This window comes from Otolemur garnettii, unplaced genomic scaffold (assembly GCF_000181295.1).
Source record: "Otolemur garnettii isolate 467f Iridium unplaced genomic scaffold, OtoGar3 scaffold00070, whole genome shotgun sequence".
NCBI classification, from domain to species: domain Eukaryota; kingdom Metazoa; phylum Chordata; class Mammalia; order Primates; family Galagidae; genus Otolemur; species Otolemur garnettii.
In genome coordinates this window covers 261947-278557 of record NW_003852465.1, presented here as the reverse complement: position 1 = coordinate 278557, position 16611 = coordinate 261947, and the positions used below count along the sequence as shown (strand labels likewise).

The 16611-nt window shown below is 36.2% G+C and overlaps 1 protein-coding gene across 3 annotated transcripts in view; it reads left to right on the top strand.

Moving 5' to 3' along the window:
* The window catches only part of CPNE8 (copine 8), a 205969-nt gene that overhangs the window by 151720 nt on the left and 37638 nt on the right, over positions 1-16611 (top strand). For 2 of the 3 annotated variants that reach the window (XM_003793531.1, XM_023515353.1), the window contains exon 14: positions 14534-14580. In XM_003793531.1, the coding sequence (XP_003793579.1) occupies positions 14534-14580 (47 nt within the window). Of the gene's footprint in view, positions 1-12415; positions 12421-14533; positions 14581-16611 lie in introns of those variants that run through there. The other variant, XM_023515354.1, reaches the window with a different exon arrangement.

Below are 16611 nucleotides of genomic sequence, written 5' to 3'. Positions count from 1 at the left end.
CATATAGAGAAAAAGGACATTTACATTGCTGGAACATACCTCTAAAAGCCAGTCTAGAAGTATTGACCTCATCTGTGGTTCCAGGTCAGAATGCAGGACTTCAAAATGCTTGTCATGAACATATCTGCTTTCCTTTTTTAACATGTTTAGCCAAACCTCCTTTGAACACCCCCAGCTGTGGAAGGGGAGGGGGACATAATTTAAATGGTATGATCTACATAATACACAAGCTGTCTGTCTCACAAAGAATAAATTCAATTTTAGACATTGAAATCCATCTTCCAATTAGAACTTGAAAGAAGTTCTTAAATTAGAAAAAACTTTTCTACTTTAATTTTTAAAACCACTTCTTTTGCACAAGAAAGCATAGACCTGAAATCAGACAGGGAGAACCGGGATTGTGATAATCTAAATTGGTAGGTTTCTTTTTTATTTTTTTTGGAGACAGAGTTTCATTATGTCACCCTTAGTAGAGTGCCGTGGCGTCACAGGTCACAGCAACCTCAAACTCTTGGGCTTAAGTGATTCTCTTGCCTCAGCCTATCAAAGCTGTGACCACAGGTGCCCCCCACAATGCCTGGCTATTTTTTTGCTACAGTTGTCACTGTTGGTTAGCTGACCCGGGCTGGGCTCGAACCTGCCAGCCTTGGTGCACGTGGCTGGCACTGTAACCACTGTGTTACGGGCACCAAGCCTAAATTGGTAGGTTTCAAAAGTTGCTTTCTAGTCCTACTTGTTTATAATTTATAAAAGTTACTGTTTAGAGAGAATGATGTTTTCTCAAGAGCAATAGTAAAAGTATATTTTAAAGCAGATGATCACAGTAGAGACAAGTCTCAATCACCTGTAAATAGATTATGTATAGTAGTCACCTATAGTGGGGTAAGTTGGGACAGAGAATGGGAGAAGGGGGATTCATGAGTGTCAGATTCCATTTATGTGCTTATTAAAGGCAAACATAAATTACTATACTACATATTTATATAAGCTGTACCTCTTAATCATATGACTAGAAAAAAGTGTAAATCTAATTAATCTTGGTAGGAAATAAGGTTGATATATTAGTTGAAAATGCTATACAGGTTAAAATGCTTCCAGCTTGACAATATAGATAAGTCAAACTCTATTAAAAAATTTAGTCCTGCTAAGTCTTGTAGTACTCAGCAAGCAAATGAAAATAATTTTATAGAGTCAATGTTTTAATACTCACATCATTTGCAAATAGTACTACTCAGATAAAATAATGTCATAGATAAAATGATAAATGCTTAAATATTAGTGAAGAATGCAATTTTTTCATGTTTTTCTATTTTGTAAGAAAGCAAAAGATAATTCAAAATAGTGTCATATATTAAATCAGTATAATTTTAATCTTTGATAAAAGCTGCTAAATTTTTTTCTTACCTTAAATCAGGGAGAGGTGAAGGATTAATAAAAAGATTTTTAAATCTGTAACTTGTAAATCTGGAGAAATCACTTGTTCCTATTTCTTTGTGAGGTGTTTCAATAATAATGCATGGACTGATCCCCCCAGATAATACAGGTGGCCAACAATTCTGTCAAAAAAAATCAAAATGAGTATTTGTGCAATGGGAAGCAAGCTAAGGTTATTAGCTTTTGTCCTGGCTCTTTCATAAATGAAAGCTAGTATGTCTAAACAGTGTGTAGTTTTAGCTTAACATAGCAGACAATAAAGCCAATTTGCCATTCATATTTTATAAACAAGCTCATATCTATCTTTATAAAGAGTAACAGGATTGTTTTAGACAAAAAAAATGCAATTCTAGTAAGACGTTAGGTATTGAAGGAGAGTAATAATAAAGTGCATTTATAGTCTAAAGTACTAACACTTTCACGATCAGAAAACTGCAGTTCTTTGTATTTAGCAATAGTAGCAGTAGTAGCAGGAACATCTTTTTTTTTTTTTTTTTAATAAAAAGCTCTTTTTCTTTTTAGGTAAGCCTGCTGATACTTTTGAATACTTATAGTAAAACCTTAAAATTGGAATCAAGTGGAATCAATTAAAGGATCCTTGTCCCAATAATATTGATTTCAAGGAGAATCACTGTCTCTAAAGTGCTTTCTGTACAACACATAGGAAGAAGAGGTAGCAAAGAACTGGGTGCCAGGCTGTCGGTGATCTCATATCCTATTTATGCCCAAGAAGCAGCTATTAGGACCCTTCACTGTAGTCTGAGAGGGAACAAAGAGCAGTATATCCGACAGATTAGGCGGGTTCTGGTGCACCAGGCAGCTCCAAGAGGGAGGGATTTACAAAAAGGAACCAGCTGCTTCAAGGCACACTTACTCTGCAGCTGTAGTAGGATCCAAGCACATATAAAATCACCCAAAGATAAGCACTCTACTGCTAACCTCTAGAGTCGTTAAAAATGGCAGAGGATATTTTTTCTACAGCTAAACAGTAACACTCAATCCTATTCTTATTTGTCCTATCTTGTATTTGTTTCCCCTAAACCCACCCAGCCCCATCCTGCATTACCCTAATTTCATACTGATGTTTCTTGGTGACCTCCTCTTTTCTTTTTTTGACATCCTGGAAGACAGAAAAGAACATTGGTAAACTAAGGTCCTACCAAGGAATTTCCTTCCTCCCGGCTTTCTTTCTCCTTAAATCACCTGGACTGTTTTCCTCTTCTTGGCCTGGACTATCTGGGCTTCTTGGAGGGAATCCGTCTGGTTAGGCTGGGGCTGCTGCTTAGCTTGTAAACGGCTACTTCGTCTTGACATTCTCTTCTTTCAGGTGTATAAAAACCTCGCCAGACTCGCTACTGCTCAGCTCTCCGAGCCATGTTTTTATTTTTTATTTTTTCACTATTAAACATACTACCACACAATGAGCTTGGACAATGGGATACATCTGAGCTACAATTTAAAAAATTTTTAGTTGTTGAGAAGACAAGACTTTTTTCAGTTCTACTATTTTGTCCTTACAACACAATCCTTCATGGGCATTGAATATGGCAGCATGTTTTTGCATATAGTGCCTTTTCAAATTATAGTCTTTGAAAACTTGCACAAATGCCCAGAGAATTAAGCAGAGTGCCTTAATATTTGCTTTGACCAAAAAAGTACTTATCTGTCTACTTTTCATTGAATGATCTGTCACGTGTAATTTTTTTCGTTTGAGTTTTATTTTGAGACCATTTAGAAGCTAGGATTAATAATTAATAGCTGATAAGCAAGTATATTTATGTTTATTATGAAAATTAAATGACAGGAATATAGAAAGTAAAGTATGGGTCCTTCCACATGTTGGCTGCCAAAACAAGGCAAAGTAAAGGGCCAGTTATAAAGTGTGGCGGGTCTGGCCACTGAGTTGTGGATGTGCCTTAATCATCAAATAAGAATGCTTATTTGACTTCTAAGTAACATTAAATGCCTCATGTTTCAATGGCAGGCTAAAATATGACTGATAATTGCTGCCTCACCAAGTCACCATGAGCACATGTAATGTCTGATGGTCTTAATTCGACTGTGTTTGGAAGGTACACACTGGGAGCCACACATTGTAGTAAAACTTAAGCCACTCATTTGTACAAATAGGGAGAGCATTCCTATGTTTACTTCATATGACATTGTGCCATGACAGTGTCATCTACAAAGTTCACACTCGAGAACTGCCCAATCTAATTCGACCAAAAAAATTACAAAAGAAAAAAAAAGAAAGAAACCCTCCTAATGTTTATGTAAGTTTACAATTTTGCATTGGGCTGCCTTTGTAGCCAGCTGGGTAGCACGCAGCCTGTGAGTTGTGTGTGGGACACCCCTTCTATAATGAAAAACTTTTCCCTTGTGGGTTATTGATGTTGGGGCCATTATTTTTAGACATACTCTGTGTATTTATTCTTGTAGCATTTTGTTTCTCTTTACTTATTTTAAACTAATTTTTAAAAGTCTGATAAAGTTGTCTACTGAAGAAGTTCTGAAGAGTCAGAACCTATGGCACTGACTCTTGCAATTATATTGAATAGGAACAATGCCAGATTCGTTTTATATCACATACAATTCTGAAATCTACAATAATTCCTTAGGTATAATCGTCATTAATTATTAGGTTGAATTGCATTTGTGCCTATTTCACATTCAATTCTGAAATCTACAATAATTCTTTAGGTATAATCATCATTAATTATTATTTTTGAATTGGGTTTATGTCTATTTCCATATTCCTCACAGCTCACCCCTCAGTGTCTGAGAGCAGAGTCACAAATGTCTCTTTGGTTGGTCTTTCAGTCCTCTGTAGCTATCCGATCTTTTATGAAACGTCACTCACAACCCCATGAGTAAGAAACAGACATCTACAAAGTTTTCCGCATCTCTTTGACTGGCAGATGAAGGGGGAAAACACCACAGATTCTATCGCGCTCTGAATCCCTGCTGAGCTACTAGAATTTCATGTCAACAGGAAACCCTGGTCTGTGCATTTATCAGAAAATTGAGTGTATTATTAGAAATGTAGAGGTCTACAGGCTGTCATTTTTTTCCTCTGAAGAAGCTCAAACTCACATTCAGCCGGTCCTGATGAGCTATATAGGACCTCACCCATTATTCCAGTGGTTGTTAGTTTCCTTGGTGTCATTTTAATTTAAGTTTACATGATTAGTCTCTTGAAAGAGACACAATTTTTATAAAGCCAAACACAGAATAGCCATTGAATAAATATGGATTACGTAGACAGCCATGTTAAGCATGAACTTGCCACCCTAGAACTTTAAACACAGGTGAACTGGATTACAAATCCCCGTGTCTGTCTCTCTCAGACTTCATCTCGTGCCCTTCTTCTCTCTGTACCTCACACCACAATCACCAAACAAAACACGTGGGCCAAACTTTCTAGGATCAGAAAAAATGCGCATGTGCTGCTCTCTTATAAATTATCTCAGCCGAGCTCTATATCTTGGTTGGCAGTTACTTGGAGGAAAGGCGAAACCAAGATTAGAAACATAAACTGTTTGTGTTTTCTATACATCTTAATAGAAATGGAACATGAGAGAAGGTAATCAGGAGACCCTAAGTGGGCAGGTGCCGGGAAAGAATCTCAATTAGGAATAAATATTTAGTGAAAAGGCAGCACAGTTGCAAAGAAGTGGTTGCTGATTGAAAATTGAGGCACTGCTGGTAGTGACCAAGGATTTGGGTTCTGGCGATAGTTGCACAGTTCAAATCCTGAATCTGCCTCTTGCTGGGAGAACCTATTTCTACTCTATCCCCTATTCCTGTCTCCTATAGTAGTTGTGAGGATTAAATGGCGTGCTGTTAATGCTCAATGCTAGCTGTTGTTTCCTGAAAATCTCAATGTGTTTAAAGTTCTAATATGTCTTATCTCATTTGGTCATCATATTATTATTGATGGTAATTGCTCCACATATCAGACAAATGGAGGGAAGAAGATAGATTCAGATTCCCAAAGTCAGTGACTGGCACTTTCTTATAGTTCAGTCCTGCTTGAAGATAATGCCAGCACACTCCTTTCATTCCAGACAATCCTATTCATTCTGACCCAAACTCACCCCTAAATCTAAAACTTACCTCAAAATTTTTTTTTTTAATAAAAGAGCTACCTACTTATCACAAAGTAATCTTAAAGGCTAAAGTGGGCTTATGATGCTACTTACTTTAAAGGCTGCCTTAATATCAGTCAATTCCTTGATCAACACGTCCTGTAGGATTTTTTTTTTCCTTAAAAATACTTGAAGCAGTTGCAATGATGCTGTAAAATGTTTGACTTAGTTATATAAAATGGATGGCATCGCATTGGAAATGTTGCCTCGGGGAGCAGATCTTGCCAGAACATGCAACACTCTTGAGTTTTTCCCCTAATCCAACTTCATATTTGAGAGCTGAATATACATATCTAGGATTTCTTTTTTATAGTGCTTCTTGTTCTGGCACCCAAGTGCTCTGCATTCATTAAATCAGTGGCAAGCTAAACCCTGCAGCACAGAACATGGGTAAATCTAATAAAAATAAAGTCATCCTGCCTTCCATAAATATATGCGTATGGAACATTTATCATATCTAAAGTGAACTCTTCTGAAACTAAGATTCAGAAAAGGAACTTTTATAAATATGAAGAAGAATCTCATAAGTACTGTGATGAACACTTGACTCTCATTGTTTTTACATTTAAAATACAAGCTTGGGAAGTCTAGAGATGTCCAGTGACGTATGTGAAGATTGTGATTTCATTGCTAGTTTATGTTATTCTTCAAATAACTTTTTCAGAGCTATCCATTTCGAAGTCGAAGGAAACTCTTCATCATCAGAATTAGTGCTAATGTAGCCCAAACGTCAACGAACTATTTGGTATGAGGTGTTTTCTTAGTTTTGTTTCATGGTTAAAATAATGCACCATTAGCTCCACAGAATTAACTGATGCAACAGCAATGCATTTTTGCAAAACTGTTACTAACGCTAGACATACAACTTTAAATCTTTTCCTCCTAATGGTGGCCTGATAGTGTCCTCTTTAACCATAGAACTTCTCTTTGAAATATATTATTCTGTATTATTAACAGAAATCTTATTTCTGTTAAATTATTCTATTGTGGACAACACACCTTGCTATCTCTAAAGGAGTTTCACTCTGGTGGGCCATTAAAAGGTTAGGGGTTGAGAAAAAGAGAAAGAGAGATAAACAACAGTGGCCTACCCAGGGCAGGTGGGCGTAGGGTGTGGGGGAATTCATCTCCTGCACTGCCTACAACACCTAGTGCGTGGTGATATTAAAATGTGGGCTGCACCTTGTTGAACCACATTATTATTTCCAAGTTCTGTACAATGAACTCCCTAGTGCTTGTACCTGTTGCAGCTTTATTGCCCGAGCCTTGACACACCATTGACCAACACTATGAGAAGGATTACTGAAAACTAAATTGGTATTAATATAAAGAGAGAACTGTCTCTTCTGAGCCAACAGAGGAAAGGAGTAATATGAGCCAGGAGATGATGGTTTGCTCAAGGAATTTGTCCTCTAGCAGGTAGATTATTTGTTGTGTGCAGGTACTTTAGAGTTTGTTTTTTCCTAATATTCAGACTTCTTCCATTGGTGGTTACGTATTTATCGCATGAGGAAATTTGGGCCCAGAAAGTGGGTAGTTTTGCAAGAAGTCACAACCAGCTATCTAGTTAGGGTTCTGGGATCCATCTCCGGTCTCTATGATTCAGCAGTTCACCGGCTTTCTACTAGCCGTCATTGCTGAGGAGCTTCTACTTCATTTTAAATGGGATTCTGATGGGTAGTGCTTGTTTTGGGGGGGGTTGGGGTGTCGTGGACCAGCCTCAACACACAGTGGGTTTACTTCCTAGCAGCCTGATGGTATGAGGAGACTGGAAAAGTATTAGTGAAACTTATTAAGGAAAGTTATAGAGAATTAATAGAGAAATGAGAGACACAGACAAAGAGATAGTTTTAAGAGCAGCAGGGCTCAGAGGCGGCACACACTTCTTCATGGCGCTTCCAGTATGCTGTGCCCAGTCTCAGGCTGGCACTGTATGTATTTCATGCATCAGCATTACAGTCATAAATCTCATGAGAGCCGGGCAAACAATCCCACCAAGGTTCTTGCTGCACTTACATTCCTACTAACTAGACTAACTCTACAGCTGATTACGTTTATTGCAAGGATTTACTTGTTGCTTTGTACTGCTTCAAAGTGTAATGGTCCTAATGTAAACAAAGTCTTGATAAGGAAGCCAATCAGAGGCCGATTCAAGGGCCAAATCCCAGCTGACCCCTAGTCACACCCCACAGATGTGGTGTTTTAATACTCTGACAGCCTGTCTACAGACAGATAGACTCCTCTGGCCCAGTCAAGGTGACATAGGAAAAGAGATCTTTCTTCTCCTTATCTGGTCTGGAGTCAGTCAGCCTGAGTTGAACAAAGTTTAAAGAATTCACATTCTTAACTCCCCAAAACCACTCCCTCAGAGCACACAGCCTTGCTCTGGCAGAAAGCAGCTTCAAGGCCTCCAGCCAGCTGCTGCAGCGCAGCTGTGAGGGGTGGGAGGGGGGATATACAACACGCCAGGCTGCAGAAATATTAAAGTGACAGGATCTCACACTTTGTGCTCAGACCCAGGAAAATCCATCCAAATTGAAATCCCATCCCTGTCTCCCTCTATCCAGACTCTGTTCCCTAGTCCTAATAATATTTCTAATCTACTAACAATTAATAATTGAATATTGGTTTCAAACTTACAAAATCATTATTATTATTAGCAATGCAAGTGCATCAAGGTGTGACTCCTCTCATAAGTCTTCCCACATGACCCTTCATCAGGTTGGGTTGTTTTTTTTTTTTTTGCTTATGTTGATTATGTCTCTGATAAACTATTTTCTAACTATTGGTTAGAAAAAAATGTTCTCAATCTTGTAGACCTTTTTCTTTTTCTTGGCTGAATGCAGGGAACTTTACTAATGTTACGTGGTAAGGTGGGGCTCACTAGGCCCCTCCATTATTCAAGGGGTCAGCTATGGAAACTGGTTGAGGGGAGATTCTCAGTGAGGTGGGGGACTGAGTAGGCAGGGGAACCCCAGCAGCTAAGGGCCTCTCTCTTCCTCTCGTGCTCTGTCTGGGGCTGGTGGTCTGGGGGCTCTTACTCCTTGGAGGCCATGTGGGCCATAAGATCCACCACCCTGTTGCTGTAGCCAAATTCATTGTCATACCAGGCAATGAGTTTGACAAAGTAGTCCTTGAGGGCAATGCCAACCCCAACATCTAAGGTGGAAGAACGGGTGTCGCTGTTGAAGTCAGAGGAGTCAACCTGTTGTGTATCTTTTTTGACAAGGAATTCTTGAACTGTAGGAATATAAGCTGATTCCTTATGAACACTGTACTTTGGGGCTTTCTGAGTATGTTTAAAAATACAGAAACTTATCTACAACGTCTGGAGAAAGCAGAAAGTTTTGATAATTTATGGAAACTGGATTCAGTAAGGACCAAGAATATTAGTATGAGCAGTTGAGGAATCGTATCACTTGTCTCCAGTTTCCTTTTATACTTACATTTGACATTTTACTGATCCCTCAGGAATTCAGAGGGATTGAAAAGATAGGAAGGAAAGTAAGGCAGAAGTCAAATCTTTAATTACTTCAGGAGTGAGATTTTGTTAGAGGAAGCACCCAGATATCACCCAAAAAGGTTAAATCATTTTTGGTGCAGTGCTGGGTTGGGCAGGGTTGGACTCTGAGTAGTGGGTTTGAAGAAAAGGAAATCTGACATGGGAGGGGTAGATTCTAACAAATTACCTGACACTATGATAGACCCAGAAATGTGATAAACATTGCACAGTTTAGAATTCAAAGAAGAAAAACTCTAGTCCTGTAAAACCACCATCAATAGCAGTGATAATAAAGAATCAAATATTGAATGACTGCCTTCTAAAAAACAAATACCTTTCTTGTCCCGCCAGCAATAATCCAAACAAGGTTTTATTATTCTTATCACACATGAGCTGCATAAGGTTAACTCACTTCCCTGAAATTACATTATCACTAGATAAAAGTATTTACATCTGAATTAGCACTCGGTACATCTCCAAATCTGTCCTCGTTCGAGTACATCTCACTTGGCCAGGGCAATTACTCCAGTGGATAGTTTATGGACATGGGAAGCAGGAATTTTGAAGATGCAGCCAAGTTTTTAATCAGGCATCTATCTGTCTTGTCATTCTGGTTGTTAAGGTGCTTTTAAGAAAGAGAGAAAAGGTAAGACCGAAAAGGGTTTAAGATTTAGCCCATGATGAGATGGAATCAAAAAGGAGTAGGCTGGATGACAGTTCCCAAGGCAAGGGAACCAGGGATTCAGGGCAGTTTCTAGAACCAAAGTACGAATAAAATGTTCATTAGTAAATCAAGGCGGAAGCGTAGTCCTGGCACCACTTTGGCAAGAATAAGAGGACTGTCATAGCTGAACCGGTCCCAACTGCCCCTATGTGTTCTAGATTTTGATTGCTAGTGAACCTGAATTTGTGTTTGTCAAGATTAATTCAACAAGGAGTAGGAGGAGTCCCTCCTTCGGATTCATAATTTTCAGTTTGCACAACTGAACTGGATCTAACATTAGGAAGAAAGGAAAATGATATTTCTGTACACCCCAAACATAGTTGTTAGTTCTTGATAATTAACTCATAACAATAGCTGTAGAGCAGCTAAGACGGTATTGCCGTGTGTGTGTGTGTGTGTGTGTGTGTGTGTCTGTACGTAGTTTTCTTTGACGTGTGCATATATACTTGTTTTCGGTAAATCTTTGCTGCACTCGTAAATTCTTCCTATCTTGACTTCTGATTTCTCTGTCATCCCCAGCTTTTGGAAAGGTGGCAGAATTAAATAAGGACATTATCCAAATGCGTATGCCTTGGAAAGTCTCGTAAGTTGTTAGTACTAACTCATGCGATTTGGCAGGCATCACATTTTTATGTTCTAAAATGTAGTAGTACTTCTTTCTGGGTTTCATGAAATCTTACTCTCTCTTGTCTTTTTCAAAAAAATAAAATGACAGCTAACGCAACACTTCCTGAGTAAAATACTTCCAGGATTTCTGTGTGATTATTTTATGAATATTCTGTCAGGAGTCAACTCAAGGAACTTCAGATTGTTTTCTCTGACATACAATTGATTGCTTTTTCTCTGAACATCAGGCTTCAGGCACTATTAGAGAATGAAATAGGGTGGCAGGGTTATTGATGCAGATGTCATTTGTTTAACTTGTAAGGTACAAATCATTTATCAAAGTCTTCAAGAAATACATTTTATAGCCTAAAGTTATAGTATTACTAGCCACTTTCTTTAACATTTTTAGTAGTTAATATATTCTAAATACGTCTGGTTTTGTAAGTATGTATGATAATGAAAACTCTTAGGAATCATGGGAATGAACCAGCTGTTACCCGCAGTAAATGTGCACTTGACTTTCAGGTTATGCTTTGATTATGAATTCAATGATAAAATGCTGTGCTGTTTTTTATCACTGTTTTTACTAATAGAATGCTGGAATGATAAGTTCTGTGAGTTCAAAGACAGTGGTTCGTTTGCTCCCCTTTCTCTTCAATCTATAGCACAGTGCTTGGCCATTGGAAGAGGCTCAGTAAATAACTATTAAACTGTAGCTTTATAAATAGAAAAATCTCAATAGTATGCTAGTAGCCTAAGGGACCCTCACTATGATGAGATGCTTTATGTAGTAAGCCATAATATTTTCCTTCTGATCTGAATACTGCTGCTGATTCAAAGCAATGAAGGAGAAAGATTCTTTCTAACATGCAGGGGACGAAGAATTAATCAAGTCTTGTAATCAGTCAGCCATCCAATATGCATCAAGGATTCTGCTTTACATCCTGTGTGTCTGTGGCACTGTGATCACAAACTGGCCTTATTTATCAGACACGGCTGAATGAATGCATAGGCCTGGTGTTTTAGCCTTGGAGTGTCCTAGCTTTCAACAGTGCTCTTCAGTCCCACTGGCCTGCCTCGACTCCCTTCCCTTTTCATTCTTTTTTTTTTTTCTCTCTCCCCCTCACTTTTTTACAACTAATTTTTTTTTTTTTTTTTTCACAGTCTACTTGATTTTATAATAGCGTTTAGCTGTGTGGAGTTTTGGTATCTGCTCTCTCTTTTTTTACTCTTGGGGTATAGTGCAGTTTTTTAGTTATGAGCCATAACTTTTCTTTGTAGCTGTGATAGACAAACTTTGGCTTCAAGAGGACCTTTGGACTTAGGAGTATTAAAGTCTTTCCTCTGAAGCTCATGTTTCTAAGATGCCACACACATGTGGAGCTACCCTGGAAAACAAGTTAGAAACATATATAAAATGAACGCATTCATCCATTCATCTAGTAGACATGGTGAAGTTCTAGTAGGTGTTGTGTAAACACTGTTATTATAGACAATTGAATCAAGACAGGGCATCTACCCATCTATAACCTAGGGAAGACTGAACCACAGACCAAACTGCTGAATGTGATCTTTAGAATATACTAACACATATGTTCTTAAAGCTCAAAGTTTTTTTTTTCCACTCCTTATGAGGTATCGTTGAAAGAAAATCCCATAAAAGTCATATATACAGATGATTTTGTGTTTTATGAATTTGATAACCCATTTGGTAGAAGGAAAAACTTGCCCAAGCATAAGATTTATGTCCCAACATCTTTAGCATTAAGAATATCTGTTCCAATTTCCTTTCTAGGTTGGTAGCGTAATAATTCCTGTTCTTTATTGTGTTCCTGTGACAGCCAGGGAGTTTGCAGTCTTTAACTGGAGAAGCAGAGTAATATAGAGGTTATGAATATGGTCTTTGAACTTGGATGCGAATTCAAATTCCAATGCTGGTATCTATTACTAGGGTGAAAAGTCTTTTAAGTTTGGCAAGCATACGTTTTCTTGTCTATAAAAGGAGGGTAATAGTATCTTCTTTTTAAAATTACTGTGAGGTGAGTTAATATAAGCTGTGTAACCACACACTTTATATATATCCATACATAACACACACATATTTAATTATATAAGATGTACGTATATTGTGTGTATAAAATATATGTAATATACATAGTTTTCTTTCAGTTCTTGTTTTCTTACTATGTGCCAGGCATCTGTGCTTGAAGAGTTTTGAAACTTGGCTATGGTCACCAGCTGGGCTGCTGGGACCCAGTTATTTGAGATTTAAAAACATGCCCTTCCTAATATACCATACTACAGTGTGTTACAGTCTCTGCTCTTCCCAGCACAGAATGACAAAGCAATGTGCTGATGGTGACTGTTCTTTTCAGTCTTTCAAAGGGGTTTATTATCTGAAAAATGTTCTCCCAAATGTCTCATTACACTCCTTTTCTAAGAGTCTGTAGTCATTTTGGTTCATGCAGTTCAGTGTTATGCTTCAAATTAGCCTATATTCTTAACCTATAAACCTGATTTCTGCTCTGAGAAAAAGATTATCATGTACCTACAAAAGAGATCTACACTAGTTTTTTTTTTTTTTTTAAAATGAAAGCACAAAAGGTTGTTCATTCCTTGGGGGGGGGGGATACAAATATGATTCAAATCCTGAATTGTATAGGTCTTTTTGAGCTGAAATCTTGAGGAAAAGAGGAGATAGTACTGTACTTTTTACTAAGACCATCGTAAGGGACCATATGCTATAGTAGCCAGATTGCTTTGTTTAAATCCCATCACGATCATGGTTGTTTATCCAACATTTCCAAACTGTGGAGCTTTACATCAATCAAAAAATAATTTATTGCTGAAAAATAGTTAGAGTACTCATGTTTTCAACAGATTCACTAATTTTTAATTTAAAATTATGTTTTAATTTAGATGATTAAATTAGATTTAGATGAGATGCCAGGTTATTTATTGCAGTCATCGTATAATTGTAATTTAGTTTTGTTTTTAATGTTTTCATTGGTAAGAAAGGAGTGAGGTAACATATAGAAAAACTTATAGGTGTACCCCCCAAAGTAGAAATTCTTATGTGAAAGCCACCTCTTTAGTTTCCATCAGAGAAAAAACAAAACCAAAAATAAACCCAGTAAAATAATTTTGGATAACTACCATGCACTGAAAATTTAAAATGTATGCACAGATAGTTCCTGACTTACTGTGGTTCCAGTTAAGATTTTTTTGACTTTTTGCAATGCGTGTACGGCAGGAAGTGGTATGATATTCTCTCCAGAGGCTGTGCAGTGGCCGTGAATGGCAGCTCTCAGTCAGCCACACTATCACGAGGGTAAACAGTGTCAGAGGACTGTGTTCCCAGATCATTTTGCCCAAGTATAGGCTAATGTTAATGTTCTGAGCTTATTTAAGGGAAACTAGACTAAACCATGTTTTAGGTAGATGGGGTGTATTAAGTGCACTTTTAACTTAGAATGTTTTCAACTTATAGTGGGGTTTACCAGGACATATTTTTGCAATATTTCTGTCAGTCCACTGTGTTACTGGCTGCCTGGATGTCTCTTCATCAGTGACGCTATCTCTCCCTTCAGAAAAATGTTTATTCCATTTGTGCACTGCTGTTTTCTTCATGGCTTTAAGCCCCAAAACTTAGACTAACATATCCCTGAATTTATTTCACTGTTACCAAGTTTAACACATTTACAAATGTTTGTTCATTGTTTTAAGTTCCAATATTCTCTCTATGGCATGCAAAAACATGCAGCAACAGTAATGAACACCACTCCACATGATACTGACACATGTGGACAGGAACACACCTGTGAGATGCTGATATATTGTGGTTGTGAAACCTTACTGAGTTGTTTGTACAGTGCTAATGTTGTAAGCACACAGTGGTAAGTTTGTGAACTTAATTATCAGACCTTTCTATGATTATAAATATACTTTAGTCAAATTATTGCCATGTAAAGTTGCCTATCTGAGGCTACATAATGTGAATTGTAATGTATTTGCTCATAATTAACATTTAGTGACATTGAAAGTATGATGCAAATAGAGAAAGAGCTCCTTTAATGAGGTTACTTAATTATTGATAAATCTTGTTTACTTATATTCTAGAACGCAAATCAACTTCACAGTGGCTATTGATTTTACAGCATCAAATGGTAAGTATTATGACTATGCTTAATGAAAATTATTGCAATGAAGTGAAGAATAAATTTTCATTTCTTGATGATTAGATGTTTTATTCCTACATTTATATACTTATTTTTCATAAAAAGTTCACATAATTTTTTTCTTTCTTTTTGTATTATGAAATAGCTCCAATATGCAGAAGACTTAATGGTCACAGTCTTCAGATTTATTAAATGTTAAAATATTGTCATTTTGCTTAATGTTTTTAAAGAGAACAGAAATTATAGATATAGTTAATCCCATTGTATACCCTGATCATTCTGTTACACTCTGTTTTTTTTCCATATATAACTACAATTCTAAAGTGTGTCTAATTATAATCCTTGTTTTTATAGTACTTGTGTGTGTCTTTTGTATAAATTTAATTTAACAATACTTATACCTAACACAACTTGCTTCATTTTTATTTATTTATTTTTAAGAATTACTCCTCTTAACACATACATATCTAATTCATTCAGAGGACTAATATATAATTGTCCTTGTAGGAAAACTCATAATTTGCATAACATATTTTTTAATAAAGAAAAAACAGTGGACTTTTAATTTTAATTTGAAGCAACTTTATTTTAAACAAAAAATCATTTGAAATCAGTTATTACATAGCATAAGAGCAAGAACCTCATTGCTTAACTTTTACTAAAAGTTGCCACTGCTTTATATTTGTCTGGAATTTGTTTTTTTCCAAACTGCTTATCATGACTGTGGCTTTTACATTATAATTCCTTACCTATAATTTATCTCACATTTCACAAAATAATACATATTTTAGGGAAGAAAGTACCTCAGAGATCACTTACTGAAATTTTTCTCTTACACAAATGAGGAAACTGATAGTAGAGAAATGTTTTTACCAGTAAATACATATTGGCTTACGATTTCTAGAGTTAGAACTATAGATAAGAAGACCATACTTTAGTTCAGCTCAACTTTCACGAGATGTTAAGTTTATTGTCTAACAGTATGGCTTCAAGTTAATGATTTTTTACTTTTGTTTTACTCAGGAAAATAAAAAAAAAATAGAAATAATATTAGAATTCCAACTAGTTTAAAATCCTAGCTTTTGTACATTGATGAACATTAGCATAACAACCAGAGAAGCAAGAATCTATTAAATAAAAAGATGTAAACTACCTGAAAATGACATAAAAAGAAATAGACAATCTGAATAAACCTATAATGAGTAAAGAGATTGAATTTAGAATTTAAAATAAAACACTCACAAAGTTAATCTGAACCCAGAGTTAGACAGCTTCACTGATGAATGCTGCCAAATATTAATAAAAAAATAATTACCCGGAGGGAAAGGAGAAGAAGAAAAAAAAAGAAAAGAAAATAGTGACTAATTCTCACATAAATTGGATTTAATTTTGACCAAAGTACATTCCTTAAACATTAATTTTTAATTCAATTTGTTAATATCTTGTTTAGGATATTGTATCCTCATTTACAAGTGAAATTTGTTTGTAAATTCCCTTTATTATAATGTATTTTCTCCAATTTTAATATCAGGTGTATCCATATTAAATAGAATGATTTTGAAGTATTTCTTCTTTTTCTGTTGTCTATAAGATTTGGCATGATCTGTTTTTTGACATTATCTTTTACTTTTATTTATAAATATTAGTTGTCTATTTTTTGAGGCTTTGGAAAAAAAAATAATAAGAAGTTAACCGATGACTCCATGTTGAACCTCAGAGTCAAAGCATTCTATAATAGATATACTCTTATTTGACAATGTGAATGTTACTTTTTTTGCATTATTATTAGTATTGCTTAATATTTCAATGCAGCAATCATCTGATTTCTCTTCTTAATGTATTTATCTTCGTTTGTTCTTTACGAGGTTCTTGTTTCTAGTCATTATCTTAGACATTGTTATTGTTGGTAAATTTTAAGCTTTTTAATTTTCTGAAGGCAAAAAGTGGAAACCTAATAAACACATGTATATGTAAAAAAAATTAAGGGTGGTGCCTGTGGCTCAGTGAGTAGGGCGCCAG